This window comes from Bufo gargarizans, chromosome 11 (genome assembly GCF_014858855.1).
Source record: "Bufo gargarizans isolate SCDJY-AF-19 chromosome 11, ASM1485885v1, whole genome shotgun sequence".
In the NCBI taxonomy this organism is placed as follows: domain Eukaryota; kingdom Metazoa; phylum Chordata; class Amphibia; order Anura; family Bufonidae; genus Bufo; species Bufo gargarizans.
Window position 1 is genome coordinate 91,408,118 of NC_058090.1, and position 26,970 is coordinate 91,435,087.

General features: G+C 43.5%; 1 protein-coding gene across 3 annotated transcripts in view; it reads right to left on the reverse strand.

Annotated features, from left to right (window-relative positions):
- ARHGEF11 (Rho guanine nucleotide exchange factor 11) overlaps nt 1-26,970 on the reverse strand; it is an 84,643-nt gene that overhangs the window by 25,784 nt on the left and 31,889 nt on the right. For all 3 annotated transcript variants that reach the window (XM_044271597.1, XM_044271598.1, XM_044271596.1), the window contains exons 2-17: nt 15,073-15,164; nt 12,086-12,184; nt 11,509-11,558; nt 10,152-10,209; nt 9,723-9,889; nt 9,478-9,549; nt 8,527-8,646; nt 8,138-8,192; nt 7,800-7,876; nt 5,153-5,281; nt 4,998-5,066; nt 4,527-4,628; nt 3,697-3,795; nt 3,030-3,072; nt 2,651-2,747; nt 710-832 (exon numbers count right to left, since the gene is read on the reverse strand). In XM_044271597.1, the coding sequence (XP_044127532.1) occupies nt 710-832; nt 2,651-2,747; nt 3,030-3,072; nt 3,697-3,795; nt 4,527-4,628; nt 4,998-5,066; nt 5,153-5,281; nt 7,800-7,876; nt 8,138-8,192; nt 8,527-8,646; nt 9,478-9,549; nt 9,723-9,889; nt 10,152-10,209; nt 11,509-11,558; nt 12,086-12,184; nt 15,073-15,164 (1,452 nt within the window). The remainder of the gene's footprint in view (nt 1-709; nt 833-2,650; nt 2,748-3,029; nt 3,073-3,696; nt 3,796-4,526; nt 4,629-4,997; nt 5,067-5,152; nt 5,282-7,799; nt 7,877-8,137; nt 8,193-8,526; nt 8,647-9,477; nt 9,550-9,722; nt 9,890-10,151; nt 10,210-11,508; nt 11,559-12,085; nt 12,185-15,072; nt 15,165-26,970) is intronic.

Consider the following 26,970-nt stretch of genomic DNA (forward strand, 5'->3'; position numbering starts at 1 on the left):
CTTTTAGCATCTTGCGGTCTGCTCTTGGGGTGAACTTGCTGGGGCGACCAGTCCTGGGCATGTTGGCAGTTGTTTTGAAAGCCCTCCACTTGTAGACTATCTTCCGGACAGTGGAATGGCTGATTTCAAAATCTTTTGAGATCTTTTTAAATCCCTTCCCAGACTCATAGGCTGCTACAATCTTTTTTCTGAAGTCCTCTGACAGCTCTTTTGCTCTCACCATGGTGCTCACTCTCACTTCAACAGTCAGGAGCACACCAAACTAAATGTCTGAGGTTTAAATAGGGCAAGCCTCATTCAACATGCAGAGTAATGATCTACTAATTATGTGCACCTGGTGTGATATACCTGTGTGAGATCTGAGCCAATTTAAGAGGGAATACATGTGAGGGTGTCCTATCTTTTTCCTCAGTTAGAATAGGCATTTTTGTAGAATGACATTTACAGAAGATCTTGAAAAGACTTTTCTTCAGTTTTCTTTGTTTAGTTGGATTACTTTAATCTCTCTGTATTGTTGAAACGGAGATGAAATAACCTTTTATTAAAAATGTTACAAAAAACCACATGCTTTCAAAGGGTGTCCTAATTTTTTCACATGACTGTATATAATGGTAAGGACAAAGTCACATGTGGTGGTGGTGATTGCCTGAAGTGAAACCATAGTAAAACGGCAGAGGAGGCCACTGATCTGAAAGGATGCAACACTTACAGAATTTCCTCCAGCTGTGCGATCTGCTTAGCAGCCACCTGACGCTCTCTTTGAGGGTCAATGTCAAGGTTCAGCAGGTCATTTTCTCCATAAAGACTACCCAGGCCCATAGTTCGCTTTGTCCTGCGAAGAAGATGATGACGATATTACTTATCCTGTACTGATCCTGAGTTACATCCTGTATAATACTCCAGAGCTGCACTCACTATTCTGCTGGTGCAGTCACTGTGTACATACATTACTTATCCTGTACTGATCCTGAGTTACATCCTGTATTATACCCCAGAGCTGCACTCACTATTCTGCTGGTGCAGTCACTGTGTACATACATTACTTATCCTGTACTGATCCGGAGTTACATCCTGTATTATACTCCAGAGCTGCACTCACTATTCTGCTGGTGCAGTCACTGTGTACATACATTACTTATCCTGTACTGATCCTGAGTTACATCCTGTATTATACTCCAGAGCTGCACTCACTATTCTGCTGGTGGAGTCACTGTGTATATACATTACTTATCCTGTACTGATCCTGAGTTACATCCTGTATTATACCCCAGAGCTGCACTCACTATTCTGCTGGTGCAGTCACTGTGTACATACATTACTTATCCTGTACTGATCCTGAGTTACATCCTGTATTATACTCCAGAGCTGCGCTCACTATTCTGCTGGTGCAGTCACTGTTTACATACATTACTTATCCTGCACTGATCCCGAGTTACATCCTGTATTATACTCCAGAGCTGCACTCACTATTCTGCTGGTGCAGTCACTGTGTACATACATTACTTATCCTGTACTGATCCTGAGTTATATCCTGTATTATACTCCAGAGCTGCACTCACTATTCTGCTGGTGCAGTCACTGTGTACATACATTCCTTCACCTGTACTGATCCTCAGTTACATCCTGTATTATACTCCACAGCTGCACTCACTATTCTGCTGGTGGAGTCACTGTGTCCATACATTACTTATCCTGTACTGATCCTGAGTTACATCCTGTATTATACTCCAGAGCTGCACTCACTATTCTGCTGTTGCAGTCACTGTGTACATACATTACTTATCCTGTACTGATCCTGAGTTACCTCCTGTACTATACTCCAGAGCTGCACTCACTATTCTGCTGGTGCAGTCACTGTGTACATACACTACTTATCCTGTACTGATCCTGAGTTACATCCTGTATTATACTCTAGAGCTGCACTCACTATTCTGCTGGTGCAGTCACTGTGCACATACATTACTTATCCTGTACTAATCCTGAGTTACATCCTGTATTATACTCTAGAGCTGCACTCACTATTCTGCTGGTGCAGTCACTGTGCACATACATTACTTATCCTGTACTAATCCTGAGTTACATCCTGTATTATACTCCAGAGCTGCACTCACTATTCTGCTGGTGCAGTCACTGTGTACATACATTACATTACTGATCCTGAGTTACATCCTGTATTATACTTCAGAGCTGCACTCACTATTCTGCTGGTGCAGTCCCTGTGTACATACATTACTTATCCTGTACTGATCCTGAGTTACATCCTGTATTATACTCCAGAGCTGCACTCACTATTCTGCTGGTGCAATCACTGTGTACATACATTACTTATCCTGTACTGATCCTGAGTTACATCCTGTATTATACTCCAGAGCTGCACTCACTATTCTGCTGTTGCAGTCACTGTGTACATACATTACTTATCCTGTACTGATCCTGAGTTACATCCTGTATTATACTCCAGAGCTGCACTCACTATTCTGCTGTTGCAGTCACTGTGTACATACATTATTAACATTATACTACACAGCTGCACTCAGTATTCTGCAAGCTTCAGAGCTGAATTCTAGTATTCCCTAGCTTGTTCTTACGATTTGCATTCTGAGAAGAGCAGTCTTTGCAGCATACAATATATTAACCATTATTATGCTACCTGTAGTCTTGTATCTGCTCCTGTATTTCCGGTAACATGGCGTCCTGTGCTTCACTCAGTGCGTTCCGAACATCCTCAGAGCCACGTAAACAGGAATCTGAGAGGAACAGGGAGGGAAAGTTCAGAGTTCTGGAAGTCATCAGAGTTCTTCCCCTTCACACAGCTGTAGAATTAAATGGCAAACCACCGCTGCCTGCAGTCACCACAAGGGGGAGCTCACTGCACACAGATTTATTTATACAGTCAGTGGGCACAATGGAAATCCATGTGCTGTGAGCTCCTCCTAACGGTCGTGGAAAACTTTCTTTTGTACGATATCGACTATTTCTGGAACCCCTGGATAATATTTCAGAAGTCAGAGTAGATATATCTCACTCACCTATTTCAGCCAGTAGGTTCTCGGGAATTTTCACTCTCAGAGGCTGAAAAAGACAACAGGGCAGATCAGAGAAGGTAGAACGCGACCCCATACATCTTATTGGTCTCATTTTTGAATGGATGGGATACAGTGTCGGATTGGGGTACCTTGGGCTGCCAAAGGAGATGGTAGGGGTTCAGGTTCTCCCCATACATCTCATCAATCTCTCTTTTCTATGGGTGGGATACAATGGTGGACTCAGGTACCACGGGAACCCCAGAAGACATGTAGGGGTACGGATTGTCCTCAAATATCTCATCGATCCCTCTTTTCTATGGGTGGGATACAGTGTTGGACTGGGATATATTGGCCCCCCAAGAGGAGATGGTACGGGTACAGATTGTCCCCATATATCTCATGAGTCTTAACTCTTTTCTACAGGTGGGATACCATGTTGGGCCCCAGTGAAGAGGATTCTGGGGGCCTTTGTTATCACTGACTAACCCTAAACCCTTGTGGCAGTTCTAAACCGGCCTGTCTTCTGATTGACCTTGGAGGCCCTGCTGTATCAGTGCCTGGGTCCTTGTGCTCTGGTGGATTGAGCAGTTCCTCATGGGCGGAGCCTCCAACACAGGAAGACCTATCACATATCATGTAACACAATGATAATTCGTCTGCTGTCACTTACTGCACTTTTATCTAAGAAGATGTTCCACACCTCCTTCCCCAAAGAGCAGGCGTCCCGAGCGCTGAGCTGCTGGCAAACTTCAGCACACAGATAGAAGAGCTGAAAGATGACAAGCAGGTAAGTTTACTGAAGGCCATGAAAAGAGAGGACATCAGCATCAGGACAAGAACAGGATATTACAGATGTATGCATCAGATGAAGAAAACCTCTACAAGTATCTAATAGGTGTATTCATTTTGCTTGGTTTTCAAGATCTCTGCTAGCAGGCAGTGAATGGTTTATTAAACAGCTTGTACCATAATAAGTCATGCTCCTGTGTGAGCATGTCAAAACCTGCATGAGATCCCCAGTAGGGATGAGCAAAATTGTACAAAATTTTAAAATTTGTACAAAATTAAGCAAGAGCTCCTCACCTGCGAGGGACTGCCCCCGCAGATAAAGACGCAAGATGTATGGCCCTTTTAATCAAGCAGCAAGAGGATGCGTATTCATCTGCAGGTTAAGAACCGGCATCGGAAACAGAGCCTCTGTGCTTGTGCGGCTACTCAGAGCAGCATTTCCAGGGCCAGGTGTGATGTTTGGCCCCGTCAATCAAGCGTCAGAGGGGGAACTTCTTCATCTGTGGGGGACAGCTCCTCTCAGGTGAAGAACTCTTGTTGATGAGACTAATCAATTCGCTCTTCTCTAATCCATAGTGATCAGTGGAGGAAGTGTTTAATTATCCTGCAGCGCCCCCAGAGGGAAATTTAAGTATTACACAGTCCTCCCGAGAGACAGGATCCGGCACAACATTTCAATGTGTATTAGAAACCGGTATCACCGAGACTCACCAGAGGATTGGGATCCGCTTGAGAAAAGATGTATCTCAAGAACACTCCCATGTGGGCCGGCCGAACCTTCAGCTTGTCCAAGTCTTGGAATAAACCATCACACTGCAGACAAAAGACATGAATAATCAGAAGTAACCTAATATTTTCCCATCCACACACCCTAATGACAATGGTAAAACCCATTTGCAAATGTATTCATGGACTTCCAGGAGAAATAACAGAGGAACACCACAAAATTCTAAGAAAAGGTGAGATAGAATTTGAGGGGTTTGTAGGCTAGTGGTGTGTGGGGAAAGCTGGGCAAAACACGTTTATATCAGTGCCAGGGCTGAGGGGTGGAGATGGAACAAGGACTCTATTGATAACCTCTGAGCTGTATATGTAGACCCCCACCTTCTCTAAACCCCTCTGTAATACACTAGGGTCCTGTTCCATGCTATATACAGGATCACATGGGTGTCTGCGTGTTACCTCAGAGATGTCATAGCCATGGTCGTAATCCTCTTCAGGGCATATGATGATGGGTCGGGTATTGTCCACCTGCAAAATCCACATGGTGTCACATATCTAGGATCCAGGTGCACATAATGTAATGACTACATGAAGGGTAGAGAAGATCGCCATACCTGGTCTTGAATCAGTGCTGTGTCGGAACCCTGCCGCCGATGCTGGAAGATTTTAGTAGAGATGACTGGAGAGGTATGAGAGCTGTCTAACCCGAAATCAGACAAGATGGAGTTCCTGTTAATGGAATACTGGAAAATGGAAAGACGTTATTGAGCAGGAGACCTGGAGAATGGGGTTAGGGCTGACACAAAGGTTTTCACAGCCTTGGGTAGATGGGTTCCATATATACCTCATTGGAAGGTAATAAGAACCCTCTCCTACTAAACCATAGGTTCCATTATATACGTCAGCGGAAGCTAATGAGAACCCTCCACTACTGACCCATAGGTTCCATAATTACCTAGGTGGAAGGTAACCCTCCAGTACTGACCCATAGGTTCCATAAATACCTAGGTGGAAGGTCTTCAGAAACCTCCCCTACTGACCCATAGGTTCCATATATACTTAGGTGGAAGGCAGGGGCGTAGCTAGAAATGACTGGGCCCCATAGCAACATTTCCCACCCCGACATGCCTCTCAGACCCCCATCCCTTCCAGAGCTCCCACCCAAACACCCTTCCAGGACCTCCCACCCCAACATCCCCACACCCCTCCTAGACCTCCCACCCCCACCCTAAATCTCCCATCGCCAGTCCCCAGATATAATGGTCCAGACATCAAGTGTCCTGCTCCCCCCTCCTGCCTATATAATGGTCCAGACCTCCAGGTTCATGCTTCCCCCTACTCCCCATATATTATGGTCCAGATCTCCAGGATCCTGCTTCCCCCTAATCCCAATATGTAATGGTCCAGACCTCCAGTGTCCTGTTTCCCCCTATATAATGGTCCAGACCTCCAGGATCCTGCTCCCCCTTCTCCTTAAATATAATGGTCCAGACCTCCAGGGTCCTGCTCCCCCCTTCTTAAATATAATGGTCCAGACCTCCAGGGTCCTGATGCCCCCTTCTCCTTAAATATAATGGTCCAGACCTCCAGGGTCCTGCTCCCCCTCCTCCCCAGATATAATGGCACAGACATCGGGGATCCCACTCCCCCCTCCTCCCCAGATATAATGGTCCAGACCTCCAGGGTCTTGCTCCCCACTTCTCCTTAAATGTACTGGTCCAGACCTCCAGGGTCCTGCTCCCCACTTCTCCTTAAAATGTACTAGTCCAGACCTCCAGGGTCCTGCTCCCCACTTCTCCTTAAATGTACTGGTCCAGACCTCCAGGGTCCTGCTCCCCCTCCTCCCCAGATATAATGGTACAGACCTCGGGGATCCCACTCCCCCCTCCTCTCTAGATATAATGGTCCAGACCTCCAGGGTCCCGCTCCCCCCTTCTCCTTAAATGTACTGGTCCAGACCTCCAGGGTCCTGCTCCCCCCTTCTCCTTAAATGTACTAGTCCAGACCTCCAGGGTCCTGCTCCCCCCTTCTCCTTAAATGTACTGGTCCAGACCTCCAGGGTCCTGCTCCCCCCCTTCTCCTTAAATGTACTGGTCCAGACCTCCAGGGTCCTGCTTCCCACTTCTCCTTAAATGTACTGGTCCAGACCTCCAGGGTCCTGCTCCCCACTTCTCCTTAAATGTACTGGTCCAGACCTCCAGGGTGCTGCTCCCCCCTCCTCCCCAGATATAATGGTCCAGGACTCTTTTTCCAGTCCCAGAGTCAGCCAGCCCTCACCTCACAGCCACTTCAATGTCTGCACGCCCACACTCCAGCAGCTCTGCCAGGCCCAGCAGCACGCAGCTTCGCTGTACGCTCCGCATCCTCCACTTCCGGCCAGTTTGACTGCCGCCCAGACTGGGAGCGGGACCACTCCATCTCCTCGTTGCAGGTATGCCCCTCTGCCTCAGGCCGCGCCCTATCGCACCGCCCACAGCCTGCAGGCCCTGCAGATAGCGCTTTCTCTGTCTGCCCTGGTGGGGCCTGCGACCCCTGTAGCTACGCCACATGAATTAAAAAATATATATAATCCTCAGCCGGCAGCCCGGGCCCCCAGTGGCTTAGGGCCCCATAGCGATTGCTATGGCTGCTATGGTGATCCCTACGCCCATGGTGGAAGGTCATCAGAAACCTCCCCTACTGACCCATAGGTCCCATATATACCTAGGTGGAAGGTCATCAGAAACATCCCCTACTGACCCATAGGTTCCATAAATACCTAGGTGGAAGGTCATCAGAAACCTCCCCTACTGACCCATAGGTCCCATATATACCTTGGCTGAAAGTAAATGAGAGCCCTCTCCTACTAACCCATAGGTCCCATATATACCTAGGTGGAACCTCCAACTAGACCATTGACAACAGTTGTGGTCAGAAGATTGGTAATTTAGGACCCTTAAAGGGTTTGTGCTCAGTTTAATCCTGTAGACAGGGGATAAGAGTCTAATCGGTGGGAGTCCAAACAGTTGGGACCGCTACCAATCACCAGAATGGATCAGCAGTTGAGCAGGCTGATCCATGCTCAACTGCTGATCAAGAGTGACAAAGAGTGTCTTTCACTCTTAAGGACTTGTCCTGTATTACACTGAAAACTCATTGATAAGAATGGACAATGTGTAATACTTCATTTCCCCTGTGGTGGTGCTGCAGGGAAACTGACCCGCCTTTAAGCAGCAGTTGTAGGGTTTTCTGTTAGTCCCGCTAAACCGCGGCCTCGCTTACCTCGCTAATTGACGAGATCCTATCAGTGCCAGAATCTAGGCCGCTGTCGCCATCTTGTGAATCTACCGACATCCGACCTATAAAGCAGATAGGTCCAGATTATCAGAGTTTATGGATGAGCGGAACTTCACTCTACACAGTTTAAAAGCTGTAGAAATTTCTGTTGCCTGCAGTACAATTTTTCACCATCAACAGCAACAAATGCTTTCCATAAGACCCAATGCAATAGCGCCCCCCTCCAAAGCATTTCTTTTCAGTTTCGGGTGGGTGAGACAAAAAAATTTAAGCTATGATTTCAATGTAGCAGATTTTAAAAAAATTCACCTATCAAAGCTTACCATCTACTACTTTACAGCCTACAGAGCTGCAGTCACTGTATGAACGCAAAATATCCTGGAAAAAATAAATAAATGAAAGTTAGCTTAAATTGCCGTTTCATAATATAAAAGTACTTACAGGAGGATAGCACATGCTGCTGAAGTCACCACTAAGGGGAGCTTTCTGCATACTGATTTATTACCGAGTATGATAAGAATTCAATAAATCTGAATGAAGTGAGCTCCCCCTAGTGGTGGCTGTAGGTAGTCAGATTTTTTTAATTTCAGGAAATTTGGAGCTCGGTATTACTACGCCTTAGTGGATAACCTCTTAAAGGTTATTCATCACCTCCTTAAAGTATTGTGAGGCATCAGTATTTTTTTGTATGCATGATGGGGGTTGTACTTACTCCAGGGCCAGCTGTTTCCTGACGTATCTTTAGTTGCAGTTGATGGACTCTCCTTCTGGCTCCCTCTATCTGCTCCTGCAGACTGTGGTTCGGGGTTCGGTTATAAACTTCACAAAGAGCCTGTAGATAATAGAACATACATCTTCAAAGCTGAACGAATACTCAGCGGTGGTGCCTGAAGATGTGTCCTGCGAGTAGACCAGTCTGTTCCAGTGGAGGATGAAGGACCTGCCTTTATGATCGGGTGGGATCTGATGTCTGGATATTTCCCTGCACAATGGTGACCTCACCTCCTTCAGGACAGATCTATTCAGATAAGTAAGACCAGCTGTGGTCCACAGACAGGCAGTCGGGGTGCTGCCGTGGACGGAAAGCAGCCAAAAGGTGCTGCAGAGCTGAATCACTTCTCGATTCTCAGGATTGCTGAGGATCCCAGAGGTTGGACCCCCACCAATCATGAAGTGATGATATGTCCATACCATTTTAAGTTTTATAAGAGTTAATTCCATGGACTAACTTAAATGGCCCACCACTAGAAGATACATTGGAAGACCATGGTGACCATGGATGTCCACCTTATATATCCATACCATTTTAAGTTTTATAAGAGTTAATTCCATGGTCTAACTCAAATGGCCCACCACTAGAAGATACATTGGAAGACCATGGTGATCATGGATGTCCACCTTATATATCCATACCATTTTAAGTTTTATAAGAGTTAATTCCATGGTCTAACTCAAATGGCCCACCACTAGAAGATACATTGTAAGACCATGGTGACCATGGATGTCCACCTTATACATCGATGTCTCAAGTCTGCCAAAGTAGGGATGTAATAGAGCACATGGGCTGAGGTTGTCTTTAGGAGACACCTCCTTTAGGTTTAACAAATATGTTTCATGATGAGACCAGAGAAAAGTGGACCTCCCCTTTAAATATCTGCCCTACCTGGAGTTCCGTCTCTTCCTGCTTCAGCATATTTCGGAGGATCTGGGTTGCGTGCTTCTGAACCTCAGGATCCTAAATCATAGGAATAAAATATAGGTAAAACATGGGCCGACTGACACCACATATTGCAGTAATAACCAAGAAAACGCTACCGTCATTTAAAAATTTTTGGACTATTTTTGATTCTTGAAAAGTAGACATTACATGGAACCACCAAGCCTTACCCTAGATCTCCCAGCCATTACCTGTAGTGGTTTAGGTCCTGTGATGCGCTGGGGAGGTGGCAAAGGGGGAGGTGGTGGCACTGGAGAAGACAAATTCCTGGGAGAGGCTGAAGGACCATGATCATGTCCAGACATTGTTGAGGAAGGTGGAGGAGAACCAAGCAGGGTGAGCGCCACATAGGTTCCAGCTGGTACAAAGCAAACAGAAACTAATATTATATAGATGTCCTAATATAACGGGGTCCCTCCGATGACAAGTCCCATTGAAAGGGGTAGAAGGAGATGAGATTCAGCAAATTCCTAGGCCAAAGGGGTTACCCACCTCAACCAGTAATTGGCTGAGCGGTTACTTCCAGGGGGCAGAGACTGGAGGGGACCCCAGGAAGCATCAGAAGGGGAGAAGAGACTGATCGGTAGCCCGAGAAACAGAAGACCACAAATAATACTCACACTTGATGAGCTTCACCACCTCGATGTGAGAACTGTTGGCAACCAACGTGCCATTAACCTGCAGAAAGAAGACGGTCAACTAAAATGTAAAGCAATGCGGTTCTCTGAGACTGTATCACACATCATAGGCTTAGATAACCAGCTCAACAGAAAGTATCACACATGATTAGCTTAGATACAGCAGCTCAGAAGATAATAAGCTTAGATACTGTGGCTCAGGAGAGAGTATCATACATTATAACCAGCTCAACAGAAAGCATCACAGAATGATTGGCTTGGATACCAAGGCTCAGTAAACGACAGGCTTAGATACTCTGGCTCAGCAGACAGTATCACACATTATAGGCTGAGATACACAGGTCAGACAGTCCGTATCACTCATATACATCAGATCAGCAAAATGTTATGCCTAACAAACCTAATTACATTGGCTGAGAAGACAGTATCACACATGACAAGCTTAGATACCTTGACTCAGCAAAATGTATCACACATGATAAGCAGATACAATGCCTCAGCAGAGGAAGGGCTTAGATACACTGGCTCAGCGGACTATATGGCACATGCTACAATATGACTCAATACTCCAGCAGACTGTACCACACACAATGAAGACTGAGCAGACAGTATCACACAGGATAAGATTAGATACACAGCTCAGCAGTCAGTATCACACATGATAGGATCAGATACACAGCTCAGCAGACAGTATCACACAGGATAGGATTAGATACAGCAGCTCAGCAGACAGTATCACACAGGATAGGATTAGATACACAGCTCAGCAGACAGTATCACACAGGATAAGATTAGATACACAGCTCAGCAGTCAGTATCACACATGATAGGATCAGATACACAGCTCAGCAGACAGTATCACACAGGATAGGATTAGATACAGCAGCTCAGCAGACAGTATCACACAGGATAGGATTAGATACACAGCTCAGCAGACAGTATCACACAGGATAGGATTAGATACACAGCTCAGCAGACAGTATCACACAGGATAGGATTAGATACACAGCTCAGCAGACAGTATCACACAGGATAGGATTAGATACACAGCTCAGCAGACAGTATCACACAGGATAGGATTAGATACATAGCTCAGCAGACAGTATCACACAGGAGAGGATTAGATACACAGCTCAGCAGACAGTACCACACAGGACAGGATTAGATACACGGCTCAGCAGACAGTATCACACAGGATAGGATTAGATACACAGCTCAGCAGACAGTATCACACATGATATGCTTAGATACACAGCTCAGCAGCACACTTTAAATGGAGGTTACATGCTAAGAGTAGTAGTTCTGTGAACAATGACACCCATATACATTCTGGACTGACCTTCACAATACGATCGCCCTCCTGCACACCTGCCCGCATGGCCGCACCACCTCAAATGTAAAAGGAAAATAAATTTGAATTTAAAAAACTTTATTTTTGTGTGTACAAAGCAACAAAGCCCCAAACTAGGATACGTCTGCTTTAAAAGGGGCGGTGTCTGGTATTACTACTCTATCCAAGCTAATATTATGGAGCTGCAGTACCCGACACGGCCTATGGACAAGGGAGGCGCTGCTGAAACGGTTTTCATATGATCCCTTTAAATAAAGCTACTGCAGGATTTAGTCAGGTCAGGTAATCATGTGTATTTTGTGTCACGGTCACCATTATCTAAGAGAGAGTCACGTGATCCATTATACAATAAGCAGCTCAATGACGCGCTCGTCTCCGCTCCAGCCATCACAATGTCACCGACCGAGCAGAAAACATGACCTCCTTCAGGAGATGTAAAAGAGCAGTATAATCCTACCTAACAAACCATTAACAATACATCTGCCATATAAAAGTAATACAAAGATAACATACAACAGATAAATATTCATAAAGATTATAAAAAAAACATAATGAACTGGATTACCTGGCCGCACTGACTGGACAAGGACAATTCTGTCCCCGCTGACCGTGAAACCAAATCCATTCTGATCTCTCTGGACAACCACACAGCGCTGGACCAAACCTAGAAAATAGTTTTGGATAGAGGTTGCATTTATTTTGTAAAATAAAAAACCCTAAACTGTTAAAAAATGTATAATAAAAAACACATACGGTATATGTACAAGACTACAAAAAAAATACACCAAAACAATATAATGTGCTAAAATACAGCAACCGTGATGCAAAAGCAACATCTAATAAAACATTAAAATACACAAACTTAAATATAGGAAGGTATAGCATAATTTTTTTTTTAAATATAACATTCAAATTGAATATAAAATATATTATATAAAACTACAGATATTTTAAAAAAGCACAATGCTACAAAATAAAATAATCTAAAAGATAAAATATACCATTTAAATATAATAAAATACATAATAAGCAGTAATAAAAACTACTGATCACATAAAAAAAAAAAAAAAATACTAATGCTACAAACTTAAATATAGGAAGGTATAGCATAAAAAATATTAAAATATAACATTCAAATAGAATATAAAATATATTATATAAAACTATAGATATTTTAAAAAAGCACAATGCTACAAAATAAAATAATCTAAAAGATAAAATATACCATTTAAATATAATAAAATACATAATAAGCAGTAATAAAAACTACTGATCACATTAAAAAAAAAAAAAAAAAATACAATACTACAAACCTAAATATAGGAAGGTATAGCATAAAAAATTAATATAACATTCAAATAGAATATAAAACTAATGATATTTTTTTTTAAAAGCATAATACTACAAAATAAAATAATCTAAAAGATAAAATATACCATTAAAATATAATAAAATACATAATAAGCAGTAATAAAAACTACTGATCATATTAAAAAAAATACTACAAAGAAAAAAAATCTAAAAGATCATATAAAATAATAAAATATGGTAAAATATATGCTATTTAAACAAAATAAAACATCTATTAAAATAATAAAATACTACAAAATAAAACACTGCATACACAGATACAGTAAGAAACAATAGCCTATACTAAAATTCAAAAAATAAATTAAAATATTATAAATATGCAGTAATATCTAACATAATAAAATCCTAATAAAACTATAAAAAAATTGATTTAAAAAAAATATAAACTTAATACACAATATTAAATATACCATGAAATAAAAGCATAACTAAACGTAGTAAAAATTAAATATATATAAAATAGACTAAACTATTTTGTCATGTAATAAACACAAATCTGAAACATAAAAAATATCCTAATAAATATACAGTTCCAAATAATATAACCTGCTACCATGTAGTATAATCATGAAATACACTCATTTAGATTACTGTAAAATATAATATAAAATAGACAAAACCATCTTGTAAAGCAATAAACTGAATTCTGAAGTATAGTTGCTCTCTTTCCATGTCGGTAACTGGCCACACGGGGGCGCAGCAGACCGCTCTCCGTACAGGATCTTCTGTGGTCACACAGCCTTCTTGCTGCCAAGGTTGCTGAAAATCGTTGGCAGGGGCCGCAGCTTAGATAATGGCAGGAGCGGCGATAACAGGTTAAACAACCGGCAGATTAACCGTACAGGAGCCGAGGAAGGAGTATGACGACAACCTCGGCTCTGCTACACCGCTCCATGTGTTCCAGGGAGTGACAGCGCTTACTTGTTACTCACCGTACAGCACACATATACTTTATACTTTTTTGCTCAGTCTTCCTATACTGCCGAATTCTCCCAGAGTGATTTATTATTCAGGACTCTGGGAAAGCTGGGTGACTAAGTCCGAGGGACAATCTCGCTTTGTCCCAAAATCCCACTGGAATGACAATTCCGGGAACTATTTTCTGCACTGTGCCAGTCCTCTATTATTCCTCCTAGAATTTTATGACTACATTGAAAACTGTGGGTTACCCTTGCCAAAGGGGTGTCTCTCTCTCTCTACAGTCTGGCACAGTCCGCACCGATTGTGTAGGGACACGCCGCCAACTGTCAATTCATTCAGGCATTTCTAAGGCCTCGTTCACACTTCAGTGTTTGGTCAGTGATTTCCATCAGTGATTTGTGAGCCAAAACCAGGTGCAACGCTAAACACAGAACAGGAGCAGATCTTTCCCTTCTACCTCATGTCTGTGGAGGCTCCACTTCTGGTTTTGGCTCACAAATCACTGATGGAAATCACTGACCAAACACTGAAGTGTGAACGATGCCTAAGAGGAATAACAGAGGAACGGCACAATGTAGATTTCTAAGAGAAGATGCTCCACTACTGGACCGTGGCAGATTGTGTAGGGGCAAATCCCCAACTAGTAAAACCCAACTGTCATCTTTCTAGGAGGAATAACAGAGTAACACCTACGGCCTCGCACACAAGACTGTTTAGGTCAACGTCTAATCTGCACATGGACCTATTCACTTCGATGGGCCTACTGAGCACACGTCATATGTGTGCCGTCTGCATCCGCGTGGCCGTTCCCAAAAATTTTTGAGCATGCCCACGGAACGGCACCAGGTACAGTTGTAAGAGAAGATGCTCCAGAAATCGGACAGCGTCAGGTTGTGTAGGGAGCACACTCCAGACTGCTGGACATTTCTAGGAGGTATAACAGAGGAAAGCACAAAAGATCATCTAGAATTAGGATTACATTACTAAAACGGACATGTCAGAACTGATGCCCTCCATTATGCTTAATGTAGGGGGTGGAGCATGACCAAGTGATTCTCTTTCATCTTCTTTGAATCCCTGTGTCATGCCCCGCCCCCCTGGCACTGCACTAGACATCACATTGCCAAAACTGTCCCTTTAAATGTAATTTCTAGAGTTAGCTCACTGTAACTCCTGTCTATAAATCCCAATAAATAATGGCAATAAATCCCGACTCTTATCAAGGACTTTAATTATTCCTGCTGGAAGGTTCCTGGTTACCTGTGGACTCGCCGTAGTCCGTGGCTTGGCGCTGGTGCCCGGGAGACCTTCGTTCTGATGCCCCGTCACTGACAGATGACAGGCTGCTCAACCTGCAAGAAGAGGAGGAAGCGGTGAGTAACATGGCCTGAAGCATAAAACAAGACGATCGGCACTCGTGTGAGCAGCCTTTACTGAACGTAGGATGAATGATCGTTTCTAGTAGTTACGATCATTCCTTCCCCCTACATTTAACATTATATTGGTAGCACATCCCTATTGTAGACAAGGGCGTGTGCTGCCGACCAGGCCTAAATGATCCAAGTAGCTGACAAACCAGCAAACGAATAGTCGAAATCTTATGGGCTGAATGAACGCCCCTACGAACGTTTGTTCCCAATCATCGGCCCATGCGAAAGGCTCTTAAAGGGGTCCCACATGGAAGAGAAGCTCTGCCCTTTACGTAGCCTGATGCAGTACCGTAATAAGCATTACATCGCCAGATTGCAGATGAATATAGGATGAATGATCGTTCCTACGATCATTCATCCCCCATACACTTTGCATTATCTGGGGGTTGCTTAGACAAGTCAATAGGCTGAATGAACACCCCTACAAATGTTGGTTCCCAGTCTCATCAGTTCACGGGAAGGCCTCTTAAAGGGGTTCCAGAAGGAAGAAAAGCTTTAACATTGTCAGTACCATAATCAGCCTTTACATGGGCTGAAAGTAGGACGAATGATCTGTACGATCATTCCTCCACTCATACAGTTTACATTAGGTGGGATTTTTGGATAAGTCGATGAGCTGAATGACCACTACCTGCAAACACTTGCCCACGTGAAAGGCTCTTGAAGGAGTCCCAGATGGAACATGGTTCTCCATATTGATGCTTAACATTTCGGACATTCTGCTCCAAACCATAATGGGCACTTTGAGACAGGAATATGAAGACAAGACCTGATCTACATGAACATCATGGCTTTGCGCAATCTACGTGCTCAATGGTGGAACATAGGCCACCACATCCAATTTGAGTTGAGATGGTTTTGTCCTCCCACCATCTGAAGGTGCGTTGACTCCATATTTTTGGTCCATGTTTGGCCACACAATGTTTTCTAATGGGATCCTTTTCCATTTTTGACATTAAACAACCAGAAAAGTCTAGAACTTAAGTTGTGGGCAAATCAAGTCTCCAAGAACGAAAAATAAAAGCAAAGTTCAGTGATGGAGAATGATTCACTTCTCTGTAGTCTAAACCTAAAAGCTTCGAACATCAGACAACTCATAAATATAACATCAAAGAGGAGGGAAATCAGGAGGAAAACTACCTCATTAATTATCCACCAGAGCTCCAAAATCATGGCAGCATGTCACCCCAGTAACTACAGAAACCCAACTCTACAGAAGGTTTGAGGAGAAATTCATGTAGACATTATAAATGTACATCGCCTGCTCACGCTAAAACACACTTGGGGGTCTTAGAAGCACCTAAAAGCTCCCTCGAAATGACTGTCCCAGGGAGCTAGGAAGTAAAAAGCAATAAACATAGTCAAGGAACAGGTCAAGAGATGTGTCCTGGGAGAAGGAAGCCTATAACGCTTGGCAGGTTGCCTCCATAAACCTCAATATTTTTTAGGCCCAGCATGGACTGTGGGGAGGCTGTAGCTCAGCAGAAGGTGCAATAAAGAAATATCAAAGTAAAGAGCAGTGGGGGTTAAGGAGGCTGTGGGAAATCTAAGACGGACTTGGGTAATGCCCAAATTTAAAATGACCCTTGACACCACCCTGTTGACCTCCTGGGAACTGGTGGGATGTCCAAAATATGGTACCAGTTATGTGCGTGAGTGCAGAAGCAATGCCGACTGTAATATGACCCCAGTGAAGTACATGTAATTATATGAACCTATAAACATGTAGATATACGGGAGGGTTTAGAGTTGTAAGCGTCTGACGTAACTACAGCAACAGCACATGTGCGCTCTACTAAGTGTTCATGAAAGAGTGTGTATAAAATACATGAGCCAACCCCCCCCCCCCCCTACGTACAAGAATATAATTACTATAATACCGCCTCCTATGTACAAGAATATAACTACTATAATACTGCCTCCTATGTACAAGAATATAACTACTATAATACTGCCTCCTATGTACAAGAATATAACTACTATAATACTGCTCCTATGTACAAGAACATAACTACTATAATACTGCCTCCTATGTACAAGAATATAACTACTATAATACTGCCTCCTATGTACAAGAATATAACTACTATAATACTGCTCCTATGTACAAGAATATAACTACTATAATACTGCTCCTATGTACAAGAATATAACTACTATAATACTGCTCCTATGTACAAGAACATAACTACTATAGGGGGCGGAGCCTAGCCACGCTGCTGAATGGCCGCACGAGCTTGAGCTCCTCCAGCATTCCGGCTCCTTTGCCCTAAATTAAGCTATAATTTGCACTAATATGGGGAAGACTGGCAAGGACAAGTCCAGAGGCAGTTCAGAGACGACCCCACTACGCTCCAAGCAGCCAGAAATGGAAAAGTTCCTCAGGAAAACTCAGAGGCTTGCTGTGCAGAGAGGCCCTAACATGGCGGCATCCATTACTCACGACTCCGATGCAGGAGACCTCTCGGACGCGGGAAGTGGCTCTGATATTTCAGATAGACGCCCACGCGACCCACCGCTTTCTGAACGGACCCTTAAGAGAGTCCTTGATTCAGCTCTCTCACCTCTCAAGCAAGGCTTATCTGACATTAAAGATGACCTGAAGCATCTAGGCCAGAGAGTCGTCTCCCTGGAGTCTGCTCAAGAAGACATCATGATGTACGAAAGTAAAGCCGCAGACGTATTGGCGGCCCACAAGGCCTTATTGAATGATGCATTCCTGAAACTAGAAGACCAGGAAAACCGCAGTCGCAGGCGGAATATCCGCATACGGGGCCTACCTGAATCGCATGCGGTAGAGGCCTTGCCGTCAGTGGCGCGCGAAATATTCTCAAACCTACTGGGCGCAGAGAGGGCGGCCGGAATAGTGATCGAGCGTATACACAGGGCATTGCGCCCTAGACCAAAGCCGCAGGAACCACCGCGGGATGTGATCTGCGGCTTATTGAGCTTTGTCGACACTGCGGCCCTCCTACAGAAACAGCGGGAATCGGAAGCCCTGGAGTACGACAACGTACCGATTCAGATGTTTCAAGACCTGGCTCCGTCCACTTTGGCCAAACGGCGCCTGCTGCGGCCTCTTCTGGATGTCTTGAAGAAATCATCGATTCCATTCAGATGGCTGTACCCTTTCGGGTTGGCGATTTCCAGAAATGGTAAATTACTCACCGTTCGTTCTCCTCAGGATCTGGCCCCGGTTTGGGAAGCGCTTGGGGTGCCCCCGGTTGACATCCCTTCCTGGCTCCCGGCCGACCAAGATGGGCCCCTACCAGCTCCACCTCGTGCTGCTAACTGGCAGAAGGTTTCGGCTGGGAAATCTGATCGTCTGGGAAGGGGCAGGATGGAAAGGAGCCCCACCTGATCGCCATTTTCTAACGTATGACGACCCATGTGGTTCCTGCTAGCTCTCTCCAGGCCTGGAGGTGACTGTTTTTCATTCTCATGTTTCTCAGTTTTATATGTAGGAGTTCTCCTCTCCTGCTGTTCTCTGTTTACTGCTCTGTTCACCATGACAGGACGATTAGGAGACTTTCCTTTATTTTTCCTGGACATTTTTCCTGCTGTTGCAGGTATCGCTACCCCTATGCAGGGCAAGGACCGGCGAGTTCCCGGTGCTGGACATATTTTTGTTGGTCCATTGTTAGAGACCGCAAGGTGCTTTACTTGCCCCCTCGCCAGCTCAACCCTGTCTGGGCTGACGATAAGTGAAGCATTTACTTCTCTTTAGATCTCATGTTTTCTGTGCTGGTTGATTACCGGTTTGTTTTCTTACTGTTTCATTATTTTGTCGTGTTTTGTCTATCCCCTTTTTCTACCTTCCCTTTCCCTGCTCTGAACTACTGGGTGCTACTAAGCTTTTCCATGGTCACTCTGTGTAGGCATTTGTGTGATTTACTAATGCAATGGCGTCTATTGTAGTTGCTTCTTTAAATGTACATGGTTTGAACGAGCCATGCAAAAGGTCCCAGACTCTCTCCCTCCTTTTGAGGGACAAAGTTTCAGTGGCTTTCTTACAGGAGACTCACTTTAAAATCGGGTAAGGTTCCTAACCTTCCCCCTAGGAAGTTTGCCCAATGGTTCCACAGTACCTATAGCACTGCCAGCAGGGGGGTTAGTGTGGCTGTGCACAAAAACCTTCCCTTCAAACACTCTGCTACTGCTGTGGACCCAGAGGGCAGATATATCTTCGTGAAAGGTGTTTTGGGTGAGTCTCCTGTGACTTTTGCCAATCTTTATGCCCCTAATAGAGGCCAAGTCCCATGGCTCGTTCAAACCTTAAGCCTTCTCTCCTCGTTCACAGAGGGATTGCTCATTTTAGGGGGCGATTTCAACGTTGCCTTAGACCCTGCCATTGATACCTCCACAGGCAGACCTTCTGTTTCTTATAGGCTCCTGAGACGGTTGAAAATCTCTCTGAAGAAACTGAAGGTCTTAGATGTATGGCGCTCACTAAACCCCAACGGTCGGGATTTTTCCTATTATTCCCATGCCAAAGCCTCCTTTCACAGGTTAGGTTACTTATTCCTCTCTGAGTCACATCTGCGTAATGTCTCCAGGGCTTGTATAGGCCCCATTACACTTTCTGACCACGCTCCTGTTATCATCCACTTTTCCCTGTCTGGCCCACAGAAAAAAGAACGTCTATGGCGTCTGAATGACACTTTAATTCTAGACCCCGCTCATGCTTGTAAGATTAAAGCCTCCATCTCTGAGTTTTTCGCGCTAAATGATACCCCCGACTCCCCTCCCTCCCCTTCCATATTATGGGAATCTCATAAAGTAGTGTTAAGGGGGGAACTCATTGCCTTAGGGGCTTATGTGAAGAAACGGAGGACGCAGGCTCTAGAGGCCCTATTGACGAAAATTGCCCGCCTTGAATCCTCGCACAAGGAATCACAGGCCCTTCATACCCTAGCGGAACTCACGGAAGCTAGGACACATCTAAAAAATATGCTGAATATCACTTCGGCAAAGCTGGTACTGCGTTCTAGGTTTAAGGCCTACGCCCATGGAAATAGAGGAAACAGATTGATGTCGGCCATAGTTAAGAAGCAATTCTCTGACTCCTTTGTTTCCTCTATTAAGGATCCAAAAGGGAAGGTGCATAAATCCACCCCTGATATTGCTAAGGCTTTCTGCGCCTTTTATGAGGCTCTGTATAATCTACCTCCCCCTAACGGGGCCACCCCTGGTGACCTCTCAGACGCCACGGACAAATTTTTACAGTCTCTAGACCTTCCTTCCATATCCCAAACAAAAGCGGCCCACTTAACTAGACCGGTTACTGACTCTGAAATCCATAAGGTGCTCATGTCCATCCCCTCGGGTAAAAGCCCGGGCCCGGATGGGTTTTCCATCATTTACTACAAATCCTTCCAGGATCTCTTAATCCCCCGTTTTCAGAATTTGTGCAATTACCTCCTCTCGGGAGGTTCCCTTGCCCCTCACTCCTTGATGGCGCACATTACAGTCCTGCATAAGGAGAATAAGGACCCGACTTGCTGCAGTAACTATAGGCCGATCTCCTTGCTCAATACTGATGTGAAGTGGTGGGCGAAAATCTTAGCTACCAGACTTCAGGATGTACTTCCCGACATTGTCCATGGAGAGCAAGAGGGCTTTGTCCACGGCAGACAGGGGTCGGAGAACACGATACGGCTTCTTCACCTTATACACAAGGCCAAGAAATCTGCGAAACCTTTAGTGTTGGTGAGCACTGATGCGGAGAAGGCCTTCGACAGGGTCAGCTGGCAGTTTATGTCTCGGGCCCTGTCGAGGTTTGGTCTTTCTGATCAGTTTATTGCTGCCATCTACACTTTATACTCGGCCCCCTCTGCCGTGGTCAAGGTTAATGGTACATTATCCCCTCCATTTCACATCACTAATGGGACAAGGCAGGGGTGCCCCCTGTCTCCGGCTCTATTCGTATTGGTGATGGAGACTCTTCTGTGTAAGATTAGGGCGGACCCAGATATAAAAGGCCTCCAAGTGGGCGCCGGCACCCATGTTACTGCAGCATTTGCGGACGACCTTTTGGTTATAACATCTAACCCCAGAGAAGCTCTACCTAAGTTATTAAATTTATTTCAGGACTTTGGGTTCATATCTAATTTTAAAATTAATTATGAGAAGTCTATGGCACTAAATATTTCATGCTCCCAAGCTGTGATTAATACGCTTAAACGCGATACTCCATTTGTGTGGGCTACCAGGGACATTACGTTCCTGGGGACTCGCATATCGGCCAATATTCAGGAGTTGGCCTCACTCAATTATACGCCGCTGCTTCAATCAGTCCGTACCCACCTCCAGACTCTGAAACTACCTTTCGTATCTTGGGTTGGTAGGAAAAATTACCTTAAAACCTTTATCCTCCCCAAATTCCTATATCTGCTACAGACCCTCCCTATTTGGTTACCAAACTCATATTTCGCAGAAGTCCGCCGGGTGTTCACACGCTTCCTCTGGAATGGCAAATCTCCTCGTATTGCCTATTCAGTCCTCACTAGGGATAAGAAGCTCGGAGGCTTCGGGATGCCAGATATTAAGGTATATTACACTGCTGTACAACTCTGTAGATGCGTAGCCGCTATGTCTTGTCAATCTAGCTCCCTTTGCTCTCGCCTGGAGTCTGCGCTGCTCACTAATCAGGATCAGCTCACCTTGTGGGGTGTCCGAGCCTTTTCGGCTAACCATTACGCATCCTCCCTGGTCTGGAAGGGTATGCTGGTAGAGTGGTCTAAAATGGTTCAATCTCAAACATTCAACTTCCCTAACCCAGGTATGCCACTTCAACTACTACAAAATTACTTCCATCCATCCATCTTAGGCCCCTCCGGTATTTGGTCTAGGCTCGCTGGCAAGTTTCTGTGGGATGTCCTCTTACCGGATGGCAGCTTGAATTTGGATCTGTTGTTGGACCTCCCCGAGGTCAAGACTGCGCCATTTTTCCATCTGGCTGACTTTAAGAGAGATATTACAGGGGCTGTTAGGTCCCTTCCTGTTAACAACTCTTTATCTTGGCTTGAGAAGAAGGTCATGGCCACTAAACCTGCCACTAGACCGCTATCTCAGATGTATAGAGAAATACTCTCCTCACTCCCCCCGGAGCTCCGTTTCCTAACCTCCTGGGAGAGGGAGCTCTCTTTGTGCCTTACGGAGCCGGAAAGAGCCTTTATTTTGGCACATTCACACGGCTTTAACCGCTGTGTGAGGATTCAGGAGAATTCTTTCAAACTACTCAGTAGATGGTATAAGACACCTGAATTCTTACACAAGTTGAACCCGGAAGTTCCAGAAGCTTGTTGGAGGTGCGGCTTGGAAATTGGTTCCCTGTCGCATATTTGGTGGTTCTGTCGGAAAATTCAGACATTTTGGAGATCAATTGAGCCATTGATCAACCAAATCTGCAACTCTAGGATAGTTCTGGATGCTAAACTTATTTTGTTATGGTGCCCCAATACGACCCTCACCCCTGCCAAGGATAACCTCCCGACCATGTTGCTCACAGCAGCTAAGCTGCTTATTCCTTTTCTATGGAAAAATGATTCTCCCCCGACTACCCTAATGTGGACGGACAAGGTAGACCAGATCTACCGTTTTGAGGAGCTGGCACACTGGGAAACTAACTCGCGTTCCCGCTTCCTAAAACTGTGGTCTCCATGGAAAACATACAGAAGCTTTGCTTAACAGAGCAGTTTCTCCCACTTCCCTGTTCCCCCGTTCCTTCCCCTCTTATGTGTTCCCCACCTATGTCTCCCACCCCTTGACTGAATTTTATTTTATGTTTGATAATTGTGATGGTATATGATGTCTATGCATGATGTAAATGTGGGACTCATATTGTGATTCATTGTCAATGTGATGCAGTCATGTATGGGCGTTTAGCCGCTGCTTTTTCTTTCAATAAAAAGAAATATGGTTAAGAACATAACTACTATAATACTGCCTCCTATGTACAAGAATATAACTACTATAATACTGCCTCCTATGTACAAGAATATAACTACTATAATACTGCTCCTATGTACAAGAATATAACTACTATAATACTGCTCCTATGTACAAGAATATAACTACTATAATACTGCTCCTATGTACAAGAATATAACTACTATAATACTGCTCCTATGTACAAGAATATAACTACTATAATACTGCTCCTATGTACAAGAATATAACTACTATAATACTGCTCCTATGTACAAGAATATAACTACTATAATACTGCTCCTATGTACAAGAATATAACTACTATAATACTGCTCCTATGTACAAGAATATAACTACTATAATACTGCTCCTATGTACAAGAATATAACTACTATAATACTGCTCCTATGTACAAGAATATAACTACTATAATACTGCCTCCTATGTACAAGAATATAACTACTATAATACTGCCTCCTATGTACAAGAATATAACTACTATAATACTGCTCCTATGTACAAGAATATAACTACTATAATACTGCTCCTATGTACAAGAATATAACTACTATAATACTGCTCCTATGTACAAGAATATAACTACTATAATACTGCTCCTATGTACAAGAATATAACTATACTATAATACTGCTCCTATGTACAAGAATATAACTACTATAATACTGCTCCTATGTACAAGAATATAACTACTATAATACTGCTCCTATGTACAAGAATATAACTACTATAATACTGCTCCTATGTACAAGAATATAACTACTATAATACTGCCTCCTATGTACAAGAATATAACTACTATAATACTGCTCCTATGTACAAGAATATAACTACAATAATACTGCTCCTATGTACAAGAATATAACTACTATAATACTGCTCCTATGTAAAAGAATATAACTACTATAATACTGCTCCTATGTACAAGAATATAACTACTATAATACTGCTCCTATGTACAAGAATAGAACTACTATAATACTGCTCCTATGTACAGGAATATAACTACTATAATACTGCTCCTATGTACAAGAATATAACTACTATAATACTGCTCCCATGTACAAGAATATAACTACTATAATACTGACCCCTATGTACAAGAATATAACTACTATAATACTGCCTCCTATGTACAAGAATATAACTACTATAATACTGCCTCCTATGTACAAGAATATAACTACTATAATACTGCCTCCTATGTACAAGAATATAACTACTATAATACTGCCCCTTGTACAATAATATAACTACTATAATACTGCCTCCTATGTACAAGAATATAACTACTATAATACTGCTCCTATGTACATGAATATAACTACTATAATACTGCTCCTATGTACAAGAATATAACTACTATAATACTACTCCTATGTACAAGAATATAACTACTATAATACTGCCTCCTATGTACAAGAATATAACTACTATAATACTGCCTCCTATGTACAGGAATATAACTACTATAATACTGCTCCTATGTACAAGGATATAACTACTATAATACTGCTCCTATGTACAAGGATATAACTACTATAATACTGCTCCAATGTACAAGAATATAACTACTATAATACTGCTCCTATGTACAAGGATATAACTACTATAATACTGCTCCAATGTACAAGGATATAACTACTATAATACTGCTCCTATGTACAAGAATATAACTACTATAATACTGCTCCTATGTACAAGAATATAACTACTATAATACTGCTCCTATGTACAAGAATATAACTACTATAATACTGCTCCTATGTACAAGAATATAACTACTATAATACTGCTCCTATGTACAAGAATATAACTACTATAATACTGCTCCTATGTACAAGGATATAACTACTATAATACTGCTCCTATGTACAAGAATATAACTACTATAATACTACTCCTATGTACAGGAATATAACTACTATAATACTGCCCCCTATGTACAAGAATATAACTACTATAATACTGCTCCTATGTACAAGAATATAACTACTATAATACTACTCCTATGTACAGGAATATAACTACTATAATACTGCCTCCTATGTACATGAATACTCCACCATCTTTGTCCTTGGCCTCCGTACTTTCACACATGGTCTAGTTATTACCCCAATCGTGAGATTAGGCCAAAAAGACTTTAAAACAAACAAAAATATATCAGCTCACCGCCTTTAGGCAGCACTGAAGAAGATGTAATACCAGTCACAGCCATTAGATTAGTGTAGCACTTTTTTTTTTCAAAAAGTAGCCATTTTTCTTTTTTAAAACAATCTGCTGAGCTGCAATACCAGACACAGCCATGATACTAGTTTGGCGCTATTCCTTTTAGGAAAGCAGCCATTATTTTAAAAATATTTTGAGTTGCAATACCAGACACAGCCACTAGACTAGGGTGGCGCTGTCCCTTTGAGAAGTCATTTGTTTCCGCAATAGCTGGAAAGCCACAGGATGAAAAGAAACCTCTATGAAGGTAATGGGTATTCACCAGTCTACACAAAATTTTACAGCTACATTCCCGAATTTGTCCGTGTATACACAATATACGATCCATACGCCCCGCTCTGGGTCAGTATATACGGTATTATACACCCTACATTGGGGAACCGCGTCTGTTTACCCAGAGCCGGCACAGAAGGAAGGGCAATAATCCGTAACACAAGCACTCAGCGCTCACTATCCTTCATTTCTAGACATTTATTACAGCCGCCATCCGTCTGTATATATAGTACCGCACTATGCCGCCTTGTATGGGTAATGACGGGAGCCTATCATATAAACCAGGCCTCACTTTTAGAATATGTGTATGTTATCCGGATTCACACAGTCAGTAAGTTTCTCTCCCCGGGGCTAATCTGCCTTGTGCAAGCACGTGCGAAGGTGCTAAAAAGGTGTGTGTTGCCCTTTAAGACCGATTCACCTTGACCTGTCTAGGAGAAATAATAGATGGCAGAAAGGGGGTCGATAGCGGACTATCATTTACAATATAATTCCGCCATCCCACAGGCTCATAGGAAGCCATGTTTTTAGGGTCAGCATTAAAGCAAACTCTATAAACATGGGAAGACCACCCTGTAGATGCTGCAAAACAGAGGCGGAAATATGATTGGGGGGGCGGGGGTGAAGTGGTTAAATTCGCCCCCTGATGTCATAGAGTGCACAATAGTCACAGAAGAAGACACCTGTATTACGGTTACTGGGGTCCCTCCATTATAATTTATACTTCGACTCTACTTTTTCTGATTGGCTGCTGGATGTAAGCACAAGCCCACCGCCATCTAACCGGGAAGGGTTGATAGCGGACTATCATTTATGATATAATTCCGCCATCCCACACGCTAGTGGGGCTCCTAGTTTAAAGTAAACCAATGTAAAACTTGTGGAGACCGCCATGTAGATGTCACAGGCGGCACTACAGGAGGGGGTGAAGAGGCTAAAGTCGTACTCTGGTGCCTTGGGATGTTCAACAGCCACATAATGGCCATTAAGGCCCAGGAGCTTCAAGTTGGGTCTTTGCCGCTTTGGCCGGATTCGGACCCCGGTGAGTCAGGACCCCCACGTCTATCGTTACGGCACAAATGAACCCAACAAACACGTAAAATGATCTAAACAAGAAAGCAACAGGAAGGAGGGCTGAAGGAGAAACAAAATAACTAACTTAAGTGGAAATTCTGCCCCTGCATTCTTCACATTCTTCTCAGGCCTATGCAGAAATTCTGTAAGTTACACAGGACGAAGAGCAATAACCTTCAAGGCATGTCCGCCATTCTTAACC